Below are 23137 nucleotides of genomic sequence, written 5' to 3'. Positions count from 1 at the left end.
GGACACTAAAGACTTGGTACTTAAAGGAAAGGAGAGTCTGTGCTCAGCAGTGGCACCTTTGTGGGAGCCGTCTGTCACCTGAGGTCACTATGACAGAAAAAGGTAAGTGGAAGTTTAATTTTCACTGTGCGGCTCTTCCAGCTCACAGTGGAATCCTAAACAAAAGTCTCACTATGGAAGTGCCATTATCCCAGGGTTTGGATATCAGCACAGAGGGACATCAGCTCATGTTCTCAATGAGTCCTGAGTCCTGAGATTGAAAAAGAGTTCCAGGTCAGAGAAAACACTATGAAAGAAAGATGAGGTTTCATGCTCTATTGTACAAATATTAGAATGTCTAGATTCCAATCACAATGAAAGAATTTATTCACGTCTCTTATTTGTTCCTTATGTTTAAAATCTGACTTCTTCATTCGTCATGCACAGTACTCACATTAATGTTGAAATGAAATCAGCAGATTTAGATGAATCTATTATATGTCTATATCTATCTATCTGTCTATCATTTATCTATCTGCCTATCTATCTATATTGACGACTACATAGGAGTTGAGTGGTGTCTTGTTTGTCCATATCATCCAGAGAGGATGGTGAGAAAATGTCACAAAGAGATTTTCTTACCCTATTGTCCAGAGTTCACTGTTGATGTTAAGAAAATGACCTTCAGCTTCCATGGAGTTGAAAACAGCCCAACCTTCGGATGCTAGCCATGCACTCTGCTACAGATTAGATCTGCCATGAGTGGGAGTCATCTAAGGAAATGATTACAGCCATCTAAACATAAGTATAAATAACAATAGCCAAACAAAGACAGGGAGGACTGGGATAACAGGGCTGCAAGTGTAGATGTTTCCTCTACCAATTTTTCAGAAAAGACCATGGGATCTGCAAACACCCCAGTTTGTGATTGTGGTAAGAATCCTCAGCGTCTTTGCTCCTGGTCAAACTTCATCTTCTGAAGGTCTTCAAGTCAGACTTGCTGAGATCTGGCTTACATGTAGTCATGAGGGTCTGTTGTGAATTTATAGATAGGGGTAGAGTGTGTTTACATATGAACCCATGAAGTATTCTATAGAAAGAACTAATGGGTGGTATCAGCTGGATCTTTTATGTCAAGCTACAGAGTGTATTTTGCTGAAAGACTGAGGAGAGGCATAACGAATTTGACCAAGGGAAGATGTCCTTTCATAAGGTGCACAGACCTCATGTGATGGAGGAGAAAACTGAAATGTTGTAAATGAAAAGAATTCAAAAACATATGAAAGAGATGAAGAAATTGGGAAGATGAGGTACAATATTGGGAAAGCTGCAGTTGCAGAATTTGAAGACCAGATGGATGAGAGGCAAGAGGATGCAGAACACATTCTTGGCCCATGGAACATGAATCTACTGAGGATCTATCATTAGCTAAAGGCAAACCATGAGTCAGAGAGATAGAGCTGTGCTCTATAAAATACGCATCTTAAAGGTCTGGGGAGGCGGTAATAATATCATATGCATGGCCATTTAAAGCACACGGGAGCATCTGTAGACTATGGCAATGATTTCAGTGATGAGACTGCTGACTTCTATGTTACTGTGGATAGCTGAGACAGAAAAGGCACAGAAGTACATTCCAGTTTTAGGCAGAGATTTTGAGAAATTCTCTCTGGGGCAATAGATTTTTGTGATTAAAAAAAATAGTTCCACACTAGACTAAAGTGGAGTACAATAAAGGCTTATTGATAAAAAAAAATAGTTCCACACTAGACTAAAGTGGAGTACAATAAAGGCTTATTTATTGGGGGACAAACTCACAAAAAGTAGAGATCCTCAGTCTTCTGCATGCATGGAGAACTGAAAAGAAATCCAAAAGGTAAGGGGCTCATGCAAGCCCCCATATCTGCATGTATAATACAGAAGACCATGCCCAAAGTGGGCTAGCATCCCAAAGACCATCGGCTGAAAGAGTTTCCACAACAATATGTTTGAAATGTGTTAGAGTCAAGGCAGTGTCATTCACAGGAGAAATCACAGGTCACAATGAGCTAAACCAGATGATATACATGCAATTAGCCATGGGTAATGGTAATTATCAGGTTTTAAGGGTAGTAGAGACACCACTCCAAATATCAGAGAAAGCAAAATGACTGAGAAAGCAGGCGGCCAGGTGTCATCTCACTGTGGGCTCTTCCAAAAGTTTCTCTTGTGGGGAGAATACCTGCCGTAGAGGTAAGGGGTGCTGTGCTTCCAGCAATGTCAACGTCAACAGAGCACAGTGTCACAGGGGATAGAGAAGCAAGGCACAGGCAGGCTCTGAGTGAGGGCTGCTTCACTCATCCACATGTTTGAGAGGATGAGGAAGGTACAGATGTCACCCTTGATCCAAGAATACAGGGTGAAAGATTCTAAGTGGGAAACCAAAAATGAATGAAATACCAAAAGGTATGGTAAGGAAATAAGAGACAAGAGGCTTTCCTGATGGAAGTACATTCACACTCTTCTTTTCTGACAACAGAGAATATTGAGATGACCAAGTTTCAAAATCAGACTTTGGAGAGGTGAACAGTAATATGTTCACAGAAGCTGGTGGACACACAAGGATGGTTAGTCCCAATGAGACAATGGTGACAGAGTTTGTGCTGGAAGGGTTCTCAGAGCACCCTAGTCTAAGACTGCTGCTGATTGGCTGCTTCCTGACCCTCTACACAGTGGCTCTCATAGGAAACACTGTGATCATTGCTTTGGTCACCTCCAGCACTGGGCTCCATAGTCCCATGTACTTTTTCCTATGCAATCTGGCCACCATGGATATTATCTGCACCTCCTCTGTGGTGCCCAAGGCATTGATTGGTCTTGTGTCTAAGGAAAACACTATCTCCTTCAAGGGGTGCATGACCCAGCTCTTCTTCCTTGTGTGGTCTGGATCCTCTGAGCTGCTGCTGCTCACAGTCATGGCCTATGACCGCTACGTGGCCATCTGCCATCCCCTGCACTACAGCTCTAGAATGAGCCCACACCTGTGTGGGGTCCTGGCCATGGCTGTGTGGTCCATCTGTGCTCTGAATTCAGCCATCAACACTAGTCTGATGGCACGGCTGTCATTCTGTGGCCCCAACGTCATCACCCACTTCTTCTGTGAGATCCCCCCACTCCTCCTCCTCTCCTGCAGCCCCACATATGTGAATAGCATTATGACTCTGATAGCAGATGCCTTTTATGGAGGCATCAACTTCTTCCTCACCTTGCTCTCCTATGGCTGCATCATCGCCAGCATCCTGCGCATGCGTTCTGCTGAGGGCAAGAGGAAGGCCTTTTCTACCTGCTCCTCCCACCTCATCGTGGTCTGTGTGTACTACTCATCTGTGTTCTGTGCCTACATCAGTCCTGCCTCCAGCTACAGCCCAGAAAGAAGCAAAGTGACCTCGGTGCTGTACTCAGTCCTCAGCCCAACCCTGAACCCCCTCATCTATACCCTGAGGAACAAGGATGTCAAGCTGGCCCTGGGGAGACTCTTGCCCTCTTTCTCACATTAAATGGTTATGTGTAGGCTGATCTTCTGGCCTGGGCTGTTCCTAAACATGCTTTCATGAGAGCACCCTCTTGGAGTGTGGCAAACCTAATGTTGTTTAGGAAAAGCATTCCAAGTTGCAGCAACTGGAATATGCTACCTACTGCAACCTCAAAAACAACAAATAACATCTTGAATTTTGCAGGAAAAATGGATGGAGCTAGAAAACATTATTTTGAGTGAGGTAACCTAGACACAGAAAGACAATTATCACACGTACTCACTCATAGGTGGTTTTTAAACATAAAGCAAAGAAAGCCTACAAATCACAATCCCAGAGAACCTAGATATCAATGAGGACACTAAGAGAGACTTACATAGATCTAATCTACATGGGAAATAGAAAAAGACAAGATCTCCTAAGTAAATTGGGGGCATGGGGACTTTGGGGGTGGGTTGAAGGGTAAAGGGAGGGGCAGGTAGGGGAGCAGAGAAAAATGTAGAGCTCAATAAAATTTAATAAATAAAAGAAAACAAAACAAAAACAGCAACTGTCTTAGAGGTAATGTAAACACAACACTCAAACTTTGTTTCCCAATAAATACAAACCATTTCAAAAGTAAAGTTTATCTAAATATGGATGGCCACATTCCACTTCCTGGAAGGTTTTCAGTGGCTCACAATGGCGACAGACCAAAAAAAAAAAAAAAAAACCATTTCATCCTTTCATCCAATGTCATCCTATAAACATCACAGGAATCACAGGAATTTGTTTTAGAACTATTGCTAGCCTGCAGTGGTGATGCATGTCATCAATACCATCACTCAAGAGGCAGAGGCAGGTGGATCTCTGTGAGTTCAAGACCAGCCTGCTCTACAAAACTAGGACAGCTAGGGCTATTGCACAGAGAAACCCTGTTTGGAAATCCAAAAGAAAAGTTAAAATAATAATGGCTAATGGATCTAAACTTCATAAAGGTACTTGAGGGGCCAGCATGCCATAGTGTCTTGGGAAGACACACCTTTCCCAGATTCCTACTGAGCTGTGAAAGTCAAAACTGGTGGCATTGGCATAAAGGGGAAGGCAATTAGAGGGGCAGAGGTGATGCTTAAGTTTCAAAAATGAACTCACATAGGTGATTCCAGCTTATTTATGACAGTGGTGACACTCAACTCATGAGAAAGATTAATATTTCCAACAGTTTTGAAGAAACTAGATGAGTATTCACACACAAAAGTGGAACTCTTCCTTCACATTATCAATGAAAATCAACAAAAAAATAAATCCTAGACAAAAATGCAATGGCTACACCTTTTTTCTACAGCATATTTTAATCATATTTTTCTCCCTCCACAACTTCTCCCTCATCATCCATACCTACTTAACTACCCAACTCAGGCTCTCAATCTCTCTCTCTCTCTCTCTCTCTCTCTCTCTCTCTCTCTGTGTGTGTGTGTGTGTGTGTGTGTGTGTGTGTCTTTGTGTGCAAAAAGCAAAACAAATCCAAGATAATATGACAAAAAAATACCAAAGCAAAACAAAAATCACATACAAAAATTGGTCCTTTTGGTGTTCATCTACCACTCCTAACTAAAACACTCTGAGAACAGGAATGAAGGAGGCATAGGAAAGACAGAGAAAGGGAAGCGCATGCACAGCCACTCTAAGACACTGATAGGAAGACAACTGAGCAGAGAAAGGGCAGCATCTGCAACAACTACTGCTGGAATGATGTCATATCCTTTTCAGACTAAACACATTCTTCATCAGCTTACTTCCCTATTCTTAAATGCTGTACCACACCAGGGTTTGTGATGCTATTCAGGCATGTTGCATTAGTTAACTCTTTAACCTTGTGAGAAACTTACCTTTTCAAAACATTTGTTCTGTCTCATGGTTTCAGAGGACTCACTCCATGGGCACGTGGTGGTTTGCTTCAGCCTGTTGTAAGGCAGGGCCTCCTGGAAGTGGACATATGTGGTGAAGAGCTTCTTCCCAACATGGTGGCCCAGCACGCATCTTAGAGGAACACATGTGCTCAACGAGCTTTATCCTTTTCTTTTAGCCTGGGCTTTCTAGTCCCCAGTCCCTGGGATAGTAGTACCCACATGGAGAGTGGATCCCCTGTTTTAGTGAATCAAAACACTCTCACTTTCTAGTCCTCAGTCCCTGGGATGATGGTGCCCACATGGAGAACAGATACCCTACTTTAGAGAATCCTTCCTGGAAACACTCTCATCGGCATGAACAGAAGTGTCCCTCAGTGACACATACCTTCTCCATTATCAGGTTACCCTATAGATACACCCAGGAGCAGATTTTGACCCTCTGCACTGTTAAACGCGGCATGCCTCCTACCTGACCATGAAGAACAATCAGTCTACTGCTGTGCCCAGGTCTTTGACCATCTGCAATAAGGGTGGCTGGATCTCTGAGACCAGCCCCTCAGAAAGAGAGATGTGACCCTATTCACCAATAGAAGCAGTTATGCACGGTACAGGATCAGGTATGCAAGAGCAACTGTGGTGACACTAAGTGAGATAATCTGGACTCAGTCTCAAGGGACACTGGCCCAAAATGCCAAACTGATAGCCTTAAACCAGGAACTAAGATGGGCCATTCAGCCAACATCTATATTGATAGTCAGAATGCTTAGCCTCTGCAACATTCCTTAGTGCTTTAACAAGAAATAGGGCCTGTTGACCTCCATGGGAAAGGAGATCAAAAATAAAGAGGAGGTCTCTGCCCTAGTAACAACTCTTTGGTTGTCAAAGAAGCTTGCTTACTATTATCTATTGCCCAGGAATTCAAAGGGAGAATTAGGTTGAACCCTGAGGCAAGAGACTCATTGCTACAGTCAAATAAGCAGCCACAGAACCAGTGGGGCTTCTACAAACCTTAGGGCTTCCCTCAATTCTCACCTTTCCCCCTGAACCAGACCAGCTAAAGCATCCCACATATACTAGTGAGGAATAACATTTGGCCAGACAGCAGGACACAAAGACAGAGGACTGGTGTGTTCTTCCAGACAGACACCCCAATCAACAGAAGTACTGGGGACATCTCTTCTCTCTCATATTCTTCAAAGTACACACCTGGAATTAACCAAGTTGAAATAATTAATCATAAACAAGCACTTTCTACATCACCAGAGGAAAGTGTTGAACAAGGTACCTGCTGCCATCTATGCCCAAGTGATCCCAAGAGGAAGAAAATCAGCATCTCCCAGTGGTCAGCAAAGGGGACTCAGTCCCAGCAAACAATGGGAACTTCATTAGTTACTCCAACAAGGTTTGGCTACCAGTGTTTTCTAGATTTGGGTATTTTTTTTTTCAAGGTGAGTAGAATTTTTCTCACCACTTCAGAAATAATCAATGTACTTACTAAAATGTTATTGATAGAGATCATTCCCTGATTCAGGCTTTCCTCTATCTGGGTCTTGACAATGGCTCAGTCTTTACAGCCAAGGTCTGTCAGCAAGTGTTTCTAAAACTCTATGAATACTTTGGAATCCCACTATGTCTCTAGGACCCAAGGTTCAGGACAGGGAGAAAGAGCTAACAAGGCTACTAAAGAAACATTAATTAAATTCCATGTACAAACTGGCAAGGGATGGACTGGGTTGCTCCTTGTGGTTCTCTTTAGGATCAGGTACTCCTCCCATTAGGACAAGCTATCACCATTTAAAATAAAGTTTTCTTGCCCACATCCACTTATTCTGGCAAAGGGAAGACCACAGTCTATTGAGACATCTAGTGATTCCTTCCTCAAGCCCTTACAGGCATTTCAGCAGATGATCCAAGGCATCAAGATCATCTATCACCCCTACTGCCTCCTCCACCTTTGACTGAACCAACACAAGGTAAAGACCAGGAACTTGATATGGCTTCACCACCTATCAAGCAAAACTCTAGAACTTTCCTGGAAGGGACAGCACCCTGTAATCCCGACAACTCCCATAGTCATCAAGGTAGCAGGGCCATACCTTGGATACACCATTCCCATAGAAAGGTAGACATGACCAACCAAGCAAAAGGTGAAATTGCAAAGTATTTCTGAGATCGCCAGCACCCCCTAAAGGTGTGGCCCTTCCATAGCTCAGACTCAAAGTAGCACTAGTGCTGGGAATCTTGACAAGTATCTCTTACTCTTGAGCAGGTGAAATACTGAGTTTTGAGATTAGAAGTTGTAGCAGGAACAACAATCCTTATATCCATGGTCAACTAGTAAAATAAAATAGGTATTCTCTGAAATATCATATAACAGCTTATGTTAAGATTTGATCTATGTGACTTCTTCAAGGATCAGCCACAAGACTGGGAGCAATCACTTCTAAGATGTGGTGTGAAGGAGTCAAGGTCATTTCCAGGATGTGGTAGAAAGGTGCTAAATGAAACCACTTTGTGTATATGCCCAGCTGATAGGCCAGCTCACTGTCGGCAGCAGAAAGGAGACTATCACTGCTCTGCCCCAGACTGTGAGACTGTGTGTGATGGGTTGAATAGGTGTGTTCCCCGTGGACTCATGTGTTTGAATACTTGGTCCAGTCCATAGTGGCATGACTAGTAGGTATGTCCTTGTTAGAATAGGTGTGGTCTTGTTGGAAAAAGTGTGTCACTATGGAGGTGGGCACTGAGGTCATATAAGTTCAAGTTTGGTCGGTATGACAGTTTTTTCTTCTGTTGCCTGCAGATAAGATGTAGGAATTTTAGCTTCTTCTCCATCGCCTTTTGTGCCTGCACACCACCCTGTCTCACCATGATTATAATGGACAAACCCCCTGAAATTGTATACCAGCCCCAATTAAATATTTTCCTTTATATGCGTTGCTGTAGTCATGGTGTCTCTTCACAGCAATAGAAACCCTAACTAAGACACTGATTTTATCTGAGAAGGGTGTATTAGGGATCCGAACTCACATATGCTCCTTGAATGGAATGCCCTCCCCTTAAATGTGCCTTTTACCCTCTTACCCTAAGAATCATAACCTGGAATGAATTGAGGAAATAATCTTGGATTAAAACCTGGGCCTGGGGTTCTGCCTAGCCATTAAAGAAGATGGATGGACGTATGCTGTTGAATTCTCTATATAAAACGTAACAAACCAGAAACCTAGTCCAACAGGACCAGGTAAAAGCTGGCTGCCTAAACCAAAGAACAGGATGTCTCACCTCCCGGTCCTCCTTTCATGGACACTTCATCCACAGTGATAAAAATAAAAATAAAAACCCTCATTCTAAACCAGGGGGACTATGGTAACAGACTCAACCTTAGTCCTAACCCAGAAAAGGCATGGAATAGTTTCATCTCCTGATAATGTTCCTAAGCACTAGACCTTAAAGTTACTACATAGCTGGATAAAAAATACCCTTCACAACCTGGGAAATATTTGCTAGCTTTTCTATACTCTTGGTGTCATTTTTACATGGAGACAGAGGTTTATCTCTCTTTCACCTCATTTACAGCCTCTGCAAAAAAAATTGAAAATGTGGACTGAAAGAAACTAAGCTTACCCTAGGAGATCTCTAAGGAAGATGTACTTGTTTAATCTCTTCAACTTATTAGAACTCAGCTTCCCTATATGGCCAGTCCTAGAGTACTAGCACATACACCAATAACTCTGAACAAATTAGAACACATTTTCTGGTTCCATTGTGGGAATATTAGGCCTGTGCAGTTGGCCTTCCTACATGTGTAACAGATGTATATTAGGACCATGGGAAGGAAATCTCTGGATTCTAGACACATCCTTCTCCAGGTATGTGTGTAGACTGGAGAAGAGGGTAAAAAAACACTTGCCTGCATGTTAAGGACACTCCCATGATGGGGTTCATAGCATGTAAAGAATAGCAATAGTCATAAACTATAAAGTAGATCAAGATATACGACATCTCAAGGATTCCATAGGACAACATTAAAAACAAGTGAATTCCCCCTAGCAGAAATGGTTTTACAGAACTGTTGGAGAGTCTGATCTGTTATTCCTAAAGGAAGGAGGTCTTCCTGGCACCCTTGTAGAAAAAAACAAAAACAAAAAACAAACAAACAAACAAAACTCTGTTTTTATTCCAACAAAGAATTTAAGAAGAAGCATTAAATATGGTTCAAAAAAAAGTAGATGCAAGAGGAAAGTAACATGCCAAGGCCTCTAATTGGTACCTATTGTAATTTGTCTGTAATTGTCCCTGTAAGCTCATAGGGAGTGGCACTATTAGGAGGTGTGACTTTGTTAGTGGAGGTATTGCCTTGTTGAGGAAAGTTTGTGAGGTTTCATATATCCTCAAGCCATGCCCAGGGTCTCAATTTAACTTCCTATTCCCTGTAGATCAAGATGTAGAACACTCAGTTCCATCTCCAGCACAATGTCTGCCTGCACACAACCATGTCGCACCATGGTGATAATGGACTAAACCTCTGAAAATGTAAGCTACCCCAATGAAATGGTTTTCCTTAATGAGACTTTTTTTTAAGTTTATTAAATTATAAAAGTTTCCATTTCCGCCCCTCCTCCCAACACCCTCCCACTCCCCCCACTCCCCCTCCTCCTCCCTCTCCATCCCTAAGAGCAGTCAGGGCTTCCTGCCCTGTGGGAAGTTCAAGTTCCTCCCCCCTCCCTCCAGGTCCAGGAAGGTGAGTATCCAAACAGACTGGATCCCAAAAATCCAGTATATGCAGAGGAAACAAGTCCCATTGTCATTGTCAATGGCTTTTCAGAAAGATTTCGGGCCAGCCACGTTCAGAGAATCCGGCTACATTCAGAGAATATGACTGGCTCACGTGTTCGCTCAGTCCCAGTCAACTGGCCTTGGTGAACTCTCATTAGATCAGTCCCCTTGTATCAGTGGGTGATCGCATCCCTCGCGGTCCTGATTTCCTTTTTCATGTTCTTCCTCCTTCTGCTCCTCATTTGGACCATGGGGGGCTCAATCCGGTGCTCCAATGTGGGTCTCCGTCTGTATCGCCATCCATCGTCAGATGAAGGTTCCCTCTGGTCTTGCCTTCTTTGCTCACGTTCTCTTTCCTTCTGCTTCTCGTTTGGACCTAGGGAGTTAAGTCCAGTGTTCCAATGTGAGTCTCTGTCTCAATCTCCATCCATCGCCAGATGAAGGTTCTATGGTGATAAGCAAAATATTCATCAGTATGGTTATGTGCGAAGGCCGGTTTCAGGCACCCTCTCCTCTGTCCAGAGAACAATCTGGGGATCTCTCCTTGGACTTGGGATCCCATTTATATTCAAGTCTCTTGTAAACCCTAAAATGACTCCCTTAGTTGAGATATATACTTCCTTGTTCCCATATCCATCCTTCCTCCCTCCCCCCATCCCAATCCCCCGAGCTTTCCCCATTCCTCCTCTACTCCCTTCTCTCTAACCCTCTCCTCTTCCAACAACCCCTCCACCCCCCCATGCACCCGAGGTTACCTGGGACTCTTGTCTATTTCCAATCTCCAGGAGGATAACTACATGGTTTTCTTCAGGTTCACCTTCTTATTTAGCTTCTCTAGGATCACGAATAATAGGCTTCAAGCCCTTTAATTATGGCTAGAATCCACTAATGAGTGAATACATACCATATTCCTCTTTTTGGGTCTGGCTTACCTCACTCAGTAAAGCGTTTTAATGCCCATGATGTTTCCTCACAGCAGTAGAGACCCTAAGACAGCACTCTTAGTCCCATGGCATACCACCACCTAAATTGCCATAGATGGGTCTATTCTTTTCAGACTCCTTTACACTATGATCTGCTCTTGCACTTTAAATTGTTTACTAATGTACTTTTAAAACAGAATCAGATCTGTTCAAGTTCAAGCTCGATAGCCTTGATACTAACCTCTATCTCAGCATGAATCAAGTTTTTGATTCATATGATCTAGAGCCAGTGTGGAATGTGATGGCTAAAGAAACTCCATTTTGTGCTAGGCATCCATCTTGGCCCCTAATCACCATTTGTCTATAACTGAAGTTCCTAGAAGAAAAGTTCTCAGCAACCCTGACTCCTTGACCCCCACCCAGAAATGTACAGCCATGATCTACTGCTTCTTATATGACTAACTGTTACATTTTGGCTTCTGTGACCTGTGAGTGCAGATATTCAGGGAATATTTTAAGCTCACCTTGACAGTTTAATCTTGACAAAGCAGAGCAGCTCTTTGGCTTCTGCAAATTCCTTGTAAAAGGTATTAAAGGATTTCTTGTGGTTTTGCCTTTAAAAGCCCTTCCTTCACTTGCCTCTGGGCCACATGTCTCTGATTTGGAATAGAGACCATGATCCTATTAGCAATTTTAATAAACTTGACTAATATAATCTACATTGAGCCTGTTGATCTTTTCCCAGTGGTCTTGAATTTTATAACACTAGAACATGCCTTTTGCCATGTCAACGATTCCTACAATATGAAACATGGTATAGCAATGAGCCTAAATTTAAGCAGTATCTATCTGCAAAACCACCTCTAGGGGTAACATTAGAAGGAAAACTACATGAAGAGGTTGAACATATCCAAAACCACAAGGAATCCAGACTAGTACATCATATGGGGGGGGTATCATAACAACAAAATAAGCATGATCAAAAGCACTGTTCACTAATAACTCTCAATGTCAATCAGTGGCTACAATTCCTTCCCCAAAAAGACACATAGTAACATACCATATTTGAAAACAGAATCCATCCCTTTGCTGCATCTAACAGACATACCCCAACATCAATGATAGAAATAACCCAAATTAAAAGGATAGAAAAAATATTACAAGCGAATGTACTCATCCAAGAAGCAAGAAAGCACTAATCATTTTAATATCTGACACAATATATTAAAACCAAAATTAACTGGAAGAGATACTGAAGGAAGTACACTATGCACTAGTTGAAAGAAAAACCCACCAAGATGGCATTGCAATTCTCAACATCTATGCACCAAGCACAAAGCCTCCAAGTTCATTAAGTAAACATTACTACACCTAAAAATCACATATTGGCCCTCACACAGTGATATGGGGTGATCTCAATACCCAACTCTCCAATAGTCAGGTCATCCACATGAAAACTGAATGGGAATGCTAAAGCTAAATGATGCTATAAATCAAATGGAGCTAGCAGATATAGATATATATAGATATATATAAATAACATTTCTCTAGACAAAATATCAACATACCTTCTTCTAAGAAGCTAATGGAACTTTCTCCAAAATTGACCACTTATTCTGACACAAAGCAGGTTTCGACAAACAGAAAAAAATTGAAAGACACCCTGCATCCTTTCTGACCACCATGAGTTAAAGCTGGATATCAACAACAAGTACAAAAAGTACACAAACTCGTGTAATTTGAACAACTCATTACTGAATGAAAACTGGGTGAAGACAAAAATTACAACAGACATTAAAATTATTTTGAAATATAATGAAAATGAAATCTCAACATACCCAAACCTATGGGACACAATGAAGGAAATATCAAGAAGTAAGTTGCTAGCACTCATTACCTACTTCAAAAAACTGGAGCGATCTCCTATTACCAACTTGAAACTACATACTCTAGAACAAAAAGAAGAAATAACACCCCAAAGTAGTAGACAACAAGAAATAATCAAACTCAATGCTGAAATCAATAAAAACAAAACGAAAAAGGACAAAGAATCAATGAAACTAAAACTTGATCCTTGGAGAAAAATCAATGATTGGTAAACCCTTAGCCAGATTAACTAAAAGGTGGAGAAAGAAGAAAAAAAAATGTTAAATTGAAGACCAAAAGGGGTCGAGCAAGGAAATCAAGAGAACCATAGTAACAAACTTTACAAATCTGTACTTCAACAAACTGGGAAACCAGAAAGAAATGGGTAAATTTCTTGATATATACCACAAACCAAAGCAAAATCAAGATCCAGAAGCAATTTTAAAAGATTTTTTAAAAAATATGATAGATTTTTTAAAAAATAAATAAACAAATAAAGATCTTAACCCTAGTGAAATATAAACAGTGATTAAAAGTCTCTCAATAAAAACACAAGGTGAGACGGATTGAGCCTAGAATTCTACCTGACTTTTAAAAAGAATTAATAATAATATACCCCAAATTATTTCACAAGATAGTAATGGAAGGAATTTTTCTTAATTCTTTTATACATGATCACGGTCTTGACATTGAAACCACACAGACTCAAAAGCAAAAGGGAATTACACACAAATTTTCCCTATGAAAATAGATGTAAAAATTCTCAATTAAAAACTGCAAACTGATGAGAATCAAATCAGTTCCTCTGGAAGGGCAGCTAGTGTTTTTAATTGCTGAGACATCTCTCCAGCCCCAACAATTTTGTCTGTTTGTTTGCTTGCTTGCTTGTTTTTAAAGAACAATAAATCTGAGACTTGAGAGATGTCTTAGTGGTTAAGAGCGCTTGCTGAGGGGCTGGAAAGATGGCTCAAGGGTCAAGAGCACTGGCTATTCTTCCAAAGGACCCAGGTTCAATTCCCAGCAGCAACATAGCAGCTCACAACTATCTGTGCCTCCAACTCCAGAGGACCTGAGAACACCTTCACACAGACACACATGCAGGCAATACACCAATGTATATAAAAATAAATAAATCTTAAAAGAAAAAAAACTGCAAACTGAATCCAAGAACACATCAATAGAATCATTCACCTTGATAAAGTAGACTTCATCCCAGAGATACAGCTATAGTATAATATATAAATCAATAATTGATTTTTAATTAATTAATTTATTTATTTTAAAAATAAAACAATCTTTTTTCATTTTACAAAAAAATCCCAGTTCCCACTCCCTTCCCTCATCCCATGCATTACACCTAACCCTTCTACCCCCACATCCACTCCTCAGAAAGGGTAAAGCGCATTGCTTTGGGGAAGGTTCAAGGCCCTCCCTACTATATCTAGGTTGAGGTATCCATCCAAAGAGCATAGGTTCATGAAAAGCCAGTACAAGCAATAGGGATGAATCCTAATGCCACTGCCAGTGGCCCTCTATTCTTCCCCGGCATACACATGTCACCAACATTCAGAGGGATTAGTTTGGACTTATGCTATTTCCTTCTCTGACTGACTGGAGTTGGTGAACTCCCATTAGCTCACATAAACTGTTTCAGTTGGTATCCCCATCATGGTCTTGACCTCCTCGTTGCTCATATTCTACCACAGAAACAGATTGAAAGACAAAAATTGCAAATTAAATGCATAAAGGGCCTTTGAAAAAAGTCAAAACCCTTTAATAATAAAAGTTTTGGAGACACAAGCAATAAAGGACATAGCTCAACATTACTGTCTTTAGAAAAATATGTTAATCCAACTGGATGACTGCATGTGGAAGAGTGATGATAAATCCATCCTTTTTATCTGGCACAAAACTCAGTTCCAAGTGGGTCAAGGAACTCAACATCAGGTCAGATACTCTAAATCTGAGAGAAGAGAAAATGACAAATTGCCTTGACTCATTAACCCAGGGAAGATTTTCTGAGGACACCAATAGCATATGTACTAAGATCAATAATTGAGCCTCATGAAACCAGAAAGTTTCTGTATGCCAAAGGACACCATCAATCAGACAAAATGGCAGACTACAGATTCAGAAAAGATTTTTATGAACTGCCATAGAGAGAACTTTCTGTCCTGCTGAGTCACACAGCCGTTCAGTCCCAAGGAAACACACAGAGACTTACATTATAAACTGTTTGACCTACTATCTCAAGTATATTATTAAGTAGCTCTTACAACTTAAATTAACCCATAATTCTTGTCTTTGTTTAGCCACGTGACTTGGTACCTTTTCTTAATAAGTCATATTCATCTTACTTTCTCTGCACCTGGGTGGTGACTTTGTCTCTGCCTTTCCTCTTCCCAGAATTCTCTTAATCTGGTTGCCCCATCTATACTTCCTCCCTGTCTACTGGCCAGTCAGTGTTTTACGAAGCCAATATGAGTGGCAAACCTTTACAGTGTACAAAAGCATTGTACAGTGTATTGCATCCCACAGAAAACTATACCTCTGTTAGAAGGCTAATATCTTAAACACATAATGAACTCAAAAAACTATATATCAAAAAAATACCAGTTCAGAAACAGGGTATAATAAGCCCTGCACTTGCCAGGGCAGCACAAATAAGTCAACACTGTCAGCACAGGTGTGGGGGAGACAACCCTGAAATTTTGACCATGGGAAAGTGGTCCATATTTCCCAATTTGTCCTATGGCAGCATGGATGGGGAGAGCTGCCTTCCTTTTCCCCATCCTGCTCATCAATACCAGAGGCAGGTGGAAGCTTTGCCCTGTGGTCCTAAGAGTGGGAGAGCTATCCTTGGCCCCCGCAAGCTGCAACACTTGGGAGAGCAGGTCCTACACTTCACCAGAGAAGGGCAATAGAGCCAATCCCACTAGTGCAGGTGTGAGGAGCCATCCCCAAAGTATTGAGTATGGCACACCTGCCCCCATTTTTCATCTGTCTTGTGGCAGCATGAAAGAGAGAAAAAAGTCCTCCCTCTAGCCCGTCAATGCCTGGAGCAGGTGGAAGAGCTGACACTGTGGTCATAAGACTTAGAGAGACATCCCTGATCCTTTCCAGACAACATCTGGGAAAGCAGGCCCTGCACCACAGTAGGATAGCATAACAGAAACAACCCTGTTAGTGGAGAGCCATTCCCATTACCCATCTGTCACAGGGTAGCATGGATGGGAGAGAGTTGCTCTCCTCCTTTCCTCACCCTGCTCATCAAAGCCTGGGGCAGGTGGGAGAGGTAAACCTGTTGTCATAAGAGAGGGAGAGCTGTCACTGACTGTCCCGCGCTACCGTCTCGCCAGCAAGAACGACGCAGGGCACTTAGGATTCTTCTGCAGTAAAGCTTTAATGCGTCTTGAGAGGGAGAACATCAGCTTCCAAAGCAGAGACCCAGAATGAGGGGAACCCAGCCCTTATAAAGGAAACAGTCCTCGCTTCTGACGTGTCACTCTTGGATTGGTCCGCTGCCCATTATCCCAGATGATGCCTCGGAAGTAGGCAGGGACGCAGCAGTAGAGAGTTACCAAGCACATGTGCTAGGATTAAAGGCGTGTGCTACATCACCTTGAACTCACAGAGATCTGCCTGTCTCTGCCTCCCAGGCATTGGGACCAAAGGCGTGTACTACCACGCCTTGAGGTCACAGAGGTCAATCTGCCTCTGCCTCCCAGGCTTCAGGACTAAAGGCGTGTACCACCACACCTTGAGGTCACAGAGGTCAATCTCTACCTTTGTCCCTTGAAGCAATGGAGAATGTGGTTGTGGCCCTCCACAACTGACCTCCACCAGCTGTAACACTTGAGAAAGCAGGCCCCGCACCTCATCAGAGCAGCACAATCGAGCCAACCCTGTTAGCAGAACTGTGGGTGAGCCATCCCCCAAATTGTGGCCACGTGAGAGCCATCCTCTTTTCCCATCTGGTGGACCAACCCTTCAGTTCCCCAGGCCCAGATCCTTCACCTGTCTCAACATCCACCAGATCTATGATCTGCTGGGACTGATCATATGAAGGTACCTGACTCACAGACCCCAAAGTTGCAGGATCTCCACAGCACAGGGTGGCAGCTGGATAGCCGGGAAGAGTCCTAGTGCAGGCCCAGCATTGATCATGGAGTGAAAACCAAAGGCCTCAAATTAGACCAAAGACTCTGTGATGAATACTTGGGAACAGAGATGTATGGACCAAAGGGCATACGGTGTGACCTGCTGGATTGACTGTGACTTCCATGATGAGATTATTTTCCTATGATTAGTTTTCCATTTTACTTTCTTCCTTTTCTCTCTTGAATTTTGTTTTGTGTGGGGGAGTGCTTAGGGAGCCTTACCTTCTCTGAAGAGTGGATAGGGGTGGGGTGGGGTGGGGGAAGGTGGGGCAAGTGAGAAGAGGGGAGAGAAGGGAAATTGGGATTGGTGTGTAAAGTGAAAAAATAAATTAAAAGAAGAAAAAGGTTCAATAAAGTACTCCCAGCAGAATACAGAAGAGTCAATTTATATCAAGGTGAGACTTTTCACACAAGGCATAAGAATACCAGTGACATTCTGGGAGATGCATGTAACATGTTGGCAGATAAAGGTGTAGAGAGAAAACTGCTCCTACCAATGCCAGGGAATTCCCCTGACCATCCTCCTCCACACCAGTCTGCAGGGAGCTTGTGTCATGAAGCCACAAGTCCCCTTTAATTAATCCTAAGAGCCTTCTGCTTCAGTTTCTATCCCAGGAGGCACCAGGACAAACACTTGTCCCTGGTCTCAGAAAATCACCCGTATTTTTGAAGGACAGGAGCTTCAGAGGGACACTAAAGACTTGGCACTTAAAGGAAAGGAGAGTCTGTGCTCAGCAGTGGGCACCTTTGTGGGAGCCATCTGTCACCTGAGTTGACTGTGACAGAAAAAAGTAAGTGGAAGTTTAATTTCCACTGTGTGGCTCTTCCAGCTCACAGTGGAATCCTAAACAAAAGTCTCACTATGGAAGTGCCATCTATCCCAGTGTTCGGATATCAGCACAGAGGGACATCAGCTCATGTTTTCAATGAGTCCTGAGATTGAAAAAGAGTTCCGGGTCAGAGAAAAGATTATGACAGAAAGATTTGCTTTCATGCACCCCTCTACAAACAGGAGAATGTCTAGATTCCAATCACGATGTGAGAGTTTATTGATCTCTGTTATTGTTCCTTATGTTCAGAATCTGACTTCTTTATTCGTCATGCACAGTGCTCACACTAATGTTGAAATGAAATCAGAAGATTTAGATGAATCTATGATCTATGTATAGATATATATAATTATATACATATATACATATATATATATATATATATATGTGTGACATTTGTCTTTTAAGGTCTGAGTTACTTCACTCAGGATGATTGCTTCCAGGTCCATCCATTTTCCTGCAAACTCCATAATTTCACTTTTCTTAACAGCTGAGTCATGTTTCATTTTGTAAATACCATAGGTTCAGTATTAATTAGTCATATGGTGGACATTTATGCTGTTTCCATATCGTAGCTATTGTGAATAGAGCAGCAATGATCATGGAAGTGCTTGTATCATACTAAGATGTACAGTCTTTCAGGTTTATGTCTGATTGCATAGCTGAAGCATGTGCTATATATATTTATATCTTTCTATGACCCTCCTTACTGATTTCCACAGTAGTCGTCCCAGCTTCACTCCCCCTGACAGTCCATAAGTTTTCCCCTTTCCCACGTCTTTCCAAGCATTGGATGTCAGTTTTTTCTTGGTCATTCTGATTGGAGTAAGATTTAATCTCAAAGAGACTTTAACTTGTATTTCTCTGATGACTAAGGAAATTGAATATTTTAAAAAATATAATTCATCTATCTGTGTTTCTTTTGAAAATTCTCTTTTTGGTTTTGTTCCCTGGCTTGAGTTGGGTTGTTTTCTTGTTGTTTAGCAGTTTTAATTATTTTTGTATTCTAGCTACAACCCTCTGTCAGATGGTAGAGATTTTTTTACAATTTTGAAGGCGACCTCTTCAAATAGTGATGTCCTTTGTTATACAAAAGCGTTTCAGTTGCAAGTGGGCCTGTTTGTCAATGATTTCTGTCAAATCCAATATTATCATGGTCCTGTTCAGAAAGCCCTTTCCTGTAACAAGAATTAAAAACATATTCCCTATTTTCTCCTCTTGTCAACTTTCAGTTTTAAGGTTTCTGGGTCTTATGCTGAGGTCTTGGTCCACTTGGAGTCGAGTTTTGTAAAGATAAGGAATAAGGATCTATTATAATTTTTCTAAGTGTAATTGTCCAGTTTGAACATCGCCACTACTTGAAGATGCTGACTTTTCTCTATTGTGTATTTCTTTCACTCTTTTGTAGTGAATCATATGTCCATCAGGATATGGTCACATGCCTGGGTCCACAAATCACCCAACTTATTACATTTCACTGCCATTTCATTTTAAGAATACCATTTAAAAATGTATTAGTTATTTTCCATGTAATTAGATTTCTTAGACGTACTGTGAGTAATAGGAGAAGTCTATCAGATAGTAAATACTTTAAATTTTATTTTCTTAAAATTTATTTTTTAAAAACTATCTTTTCTCATTTTACACGACAAATCCAGTTCCCACTCCCTCCCGTCCTCCCACTTCCTCCACTTTCCCTCACATCCTACCCCTCTGCACCCTCCATCCACTCCTTAGAAAGGGTAAAGTTTCTGGCTTTTTGGAAACCACTCTCTTTGGAGGGATACCTTGTTCAGGCAGTAAATACTCTTATGGGTTTCAATTATTTTTAAATCTTTCCCTCTATGTCAGCCTGGGGCCAACTTAATAAACACTCCCTGGTGCTGGGTTAATATCGCCCACAGATTCTCAACACTATCAGAAGAGTAATGCAAACTCAGGTGTACTTGAATTAGCCAGACAGATCCAGAAAGTGCCAAGAACATATGAGTAATTTCTTTCTGTCATTTGTTTTCTATGGAACAACCAGAAATATCAAACTATGCATTGGTATTCTTTATGCAATTGAATCAACGGCAGGAAGAAACATGGTCAGACATAACACTATGCTCGTGATTGCAAAGGATGAATATGATATCTGAGTATCTCTCGTTTCAAATGGAGGCAGCAATAAAATGTTGAATTGTAAATAAAACATTTACCATTAAGATGGGAACAAAATGGGTTGCAAGCCATAATATAGAAATGATATAGGAGAAAAAGTGTGATCAAAGAAAATGAAGAGTTTTAAAACTGGTGTGGGACAAAAGGGGAGTGGGGAGTGACACTGGATTCAGTAAGTGGAACGTACTTCACAGGCTATATGTCATGGATGTGCTCAGAAATGAAGGAAAATATCATTTTATCTTGGCCACTGAAAGAGACATGCAAAGCAAAGAATATTTCCAGGTAAGTTTCACTGCATATCATTTCCACAAAGTTGTTTATAGATAGAGGTAGAGTATGTTCACATATGAACTCATAAAATATTCTATAGAAAGGGCTAATGTGTGGTGTCAGATGGGTTTTCTATGTCCAGCTATAGAGTGCATTTTGTTGAAGAAATGGGGAGAGACACAATGAATTTGATAGCCAGTTATCATAAGGTGCACAGTCTATAGTTCTTGGTAATGGAGGAGAAAACTGGAAATGTTGGAAACTAAAAGAATTTAGAAATGAAGAAAAAGCTGGAAAAACTAGGAAAATGAGGTATAGTGTTAGGAAATCAACAGTTTCAGGCTTTGAGGACCATTTGAATGAGAGAGGTAAGAAGATACAGAACACATACATGGTCCATAGAATATGGATATGAATATGAACATGAATATACTGAGGATGAATATGAATATACTGAGGATGAATATGAATATACTGAGGATATATCACAGGCTAAAGGCAAGGCTAAAGTTAGAGAGATGGAGCTGTGCTCTATAAAATATGCATCTTAAAGCCCTGCGGAGGTGGTAATAAGTTTCTATGAATGGCCACTGAAAGCACACAGGAGCATCTGTAGACAATAGCATTGTAGGCAATGATTTCAGTGATGGGCCTGCTGACTTTGATGTTACTGGGGATAGTTGAGACAGAAAAGAAGAAGAAGTACATTCTGTTTTTAGGCTGAGGTTTTGAGAAGTGCTCTCTGGGCTGATAGATTTGCAGTGTGTTAGAGAGAGTTATGGCAGTTTCATCCACAGAAGAAGTCACAGGTCACAGTGGGCTAAACCAGATGATACATATCTACTTAGCCATAGGTAGTGCTAATTTTCAGCTTTCAGTGGGTAGTAGAGACCCCCAGTCCAAATATTAGAGAAAGAAGAGTGACTGAGAAGCCAGAAGACCAGGTATGAAGGAATCATCTCTATGTGCGTTCATCCAAAAGTTTCCATCGTGAAGAGAATACCTGTTGTGGAGGTAAGGGGTGCTATTCTTCCAACAATGTCAACGTCAACAGAGCACAGTGTCACAGGGGATAGAGAAGCAAAGCACAGGCAGGCTCTGAATGAGGGCTGCTTCACTCATCCACATGTTTGAGAGGATGAGGAAGGTACAGACGTCCCCCTTGATCCAAGAATACAGGGTGGAAGATTCTAGGTGGGAAACGCAAAGTGAATGAAATACCAAATGGTATGGTAAGAAAATAAGAGACAAGAGGCTTTCCTGATGGAGATACACTCACTCTCTCCTGTTCTGACAACAGACAATCTTGAGATGACCAAGTTTCAAAATCAGACTTTGGAGAGGTGAACAGTAATATGTTCACAGAAGCTGGTGGACACACAAGGATGGTTAGTCCCAATGAGACAATGGTGACAGAGTTTGTGCTGGAAGGGTTCTCAGAGCACCCTAGTCTAAGACTGCTGCTGATTGGCTGCTTCCTGACCCTCTACACAATGGCTCTCATAGGAAATATTGCGATCATTATTTTGGTCACCTCCAGCACTGGACTCCACAGTCCCATGTACTTTTTCCTGTGCAACCTGGCCACCATGGATATCATCTGCACCTCCTCTGTGCTTCCCAAGGTGCTGCTTGACATAATATCTGAGGAAAACACCATCTCCTTCAAGGGGTGCATGACCCAGCTCTTCTTCCTTGTCTGGTCTGCATCCTCTGAGCTGCTGCTGCTCACAGTCATGGCCTATGACCATTACGTGGCCATCTGCCATCCCCTGCACTACAGCTCTAGGATGAGCCCACACCTATGCAGGGCCCTGGCCATGGGTGTGTGGGCCCTCTGTGCTCTGAATTCATCTATCAACACTGGTCTGATGACACGACTGTCATTCTGTGGCCCCAACGTCATCACCCACTTCTCATGTGAGATTCCCCCACTCCTCCCACTCTCCTGCAGCTCTACATATGTGAATAACATCATGACTCTTATGGCAGATGCCTTTTATGGAGGCATCAACTTCATCCTCACCTTAGTCTCCTATGGCTGCATCATCGCCAGCATCCTGCGCATGCGTTCTGCTGAGGGCAAGAGGAAGGCCTTTTCTACCTGCTCCTCCCACCTCAGCGTGGTCTGTGTGTACTACTCGTCTGTGTTCTGTGCCTACATCAGTCCTGCCTCCAGCTACAGCCCAGAAAGAAGCAAAGTGACCTCGGTGCTGTACTCAGTGCTCAGCCCAACCCTGAACCCCCTCATCTATACCCTGAGGAACAAGGACGTCAAGCTGGCCCTGGGGAGACTCTTGTCCTCTTTCTCACATTAAGTGGAGGTGTGCAGGTTCTTTTCCTGGACTGAGGTTGTTCTCAAGAAAGCACAGTTAGCAGCTGGAAAGATGCTCTATCCTTTCCATATTGAACACAGTCTTCATTAACTTTCTTCCTTGTGTTTCTTAAATGCTGAACCACTCCAGCGCTTGTGATGCAAATCAGATATGTTGAAGTAGTTAACTCTTCATTCTTCTGGGAAAAATACTTTTTCAAGACATTAGCTCTGTCTCCTGGTTTCAGAGGACTCAGTCCATGGAGACCGGGGTCTTTGTTCTAGCCTAACATGAGGCAGGGCCTCCTTGCAGTGGACGTATGTGGTGAAGAGCTTCCTCCTCTAATGGCAGCTCAGAACACATATTCAAGGAGCACCGGAGCTTAACTGACTTTCTTCTTTTCCCTTTAGCCTGGGCTTGCTAGTCCTCAGTCCCTAGGATGGTGTTAGTC

The 23137-nt window shown here is 42.0% G+C and overlaps 2 protein-coding genes across 2 annotated transcripts; both read left to right on the top strand.

Moving 5' to 3' along the window:
- The first annotated feature begins 2582 nt into the window (after positions 1-2582).
- On the top strand, positions 2583-3515 carry LOC148121438 (olfactory receptor 13A1-like). The gene has a single exon (XM_087907640.1). It carries the CDS (start codon positions 2583-2585, stop codon positions 3513-3515), a length of 933 nt encoding a protein of 310 aa, XP_087763766.1.
- A 14962-nt stretch (positions 3516-18477) lies between these two features.
- On the top strand, positions 18478-22689 carry LOC148121437 (olfactory receptor 13A1-like). Its single transcript, XM_087907639.1, has 2 exons — positions 18478-18506; positions 21756-22689. The coding sequence occupies exons 1-2, from the start codon at positions 18478-18480 to the stop codon at positions 22687-22689; spliced, it is 963 nt and encodes a 320-aa protein (XP_087763765.1).
- The last annotated feature ends 448 nt before the right edge of the window (positions 22690-23137 follow it).

This window comes from Myodes glareolus, chromosome 7 (genome assembly GCF_982192425.1).
Source record: "Myodes glareolus chromosome 7, mMyoGla1.1, whole genome shotgun sequence".
Lineage (NCBI taxonomy): Eukaryota > Metazoa > Chordata > Mammalia > Rodentia > Cricetidae > Myodes > Myodes glareolus.
This window is presented reverse-complemented; position numbering and strand designations above follow the sequence as displayed.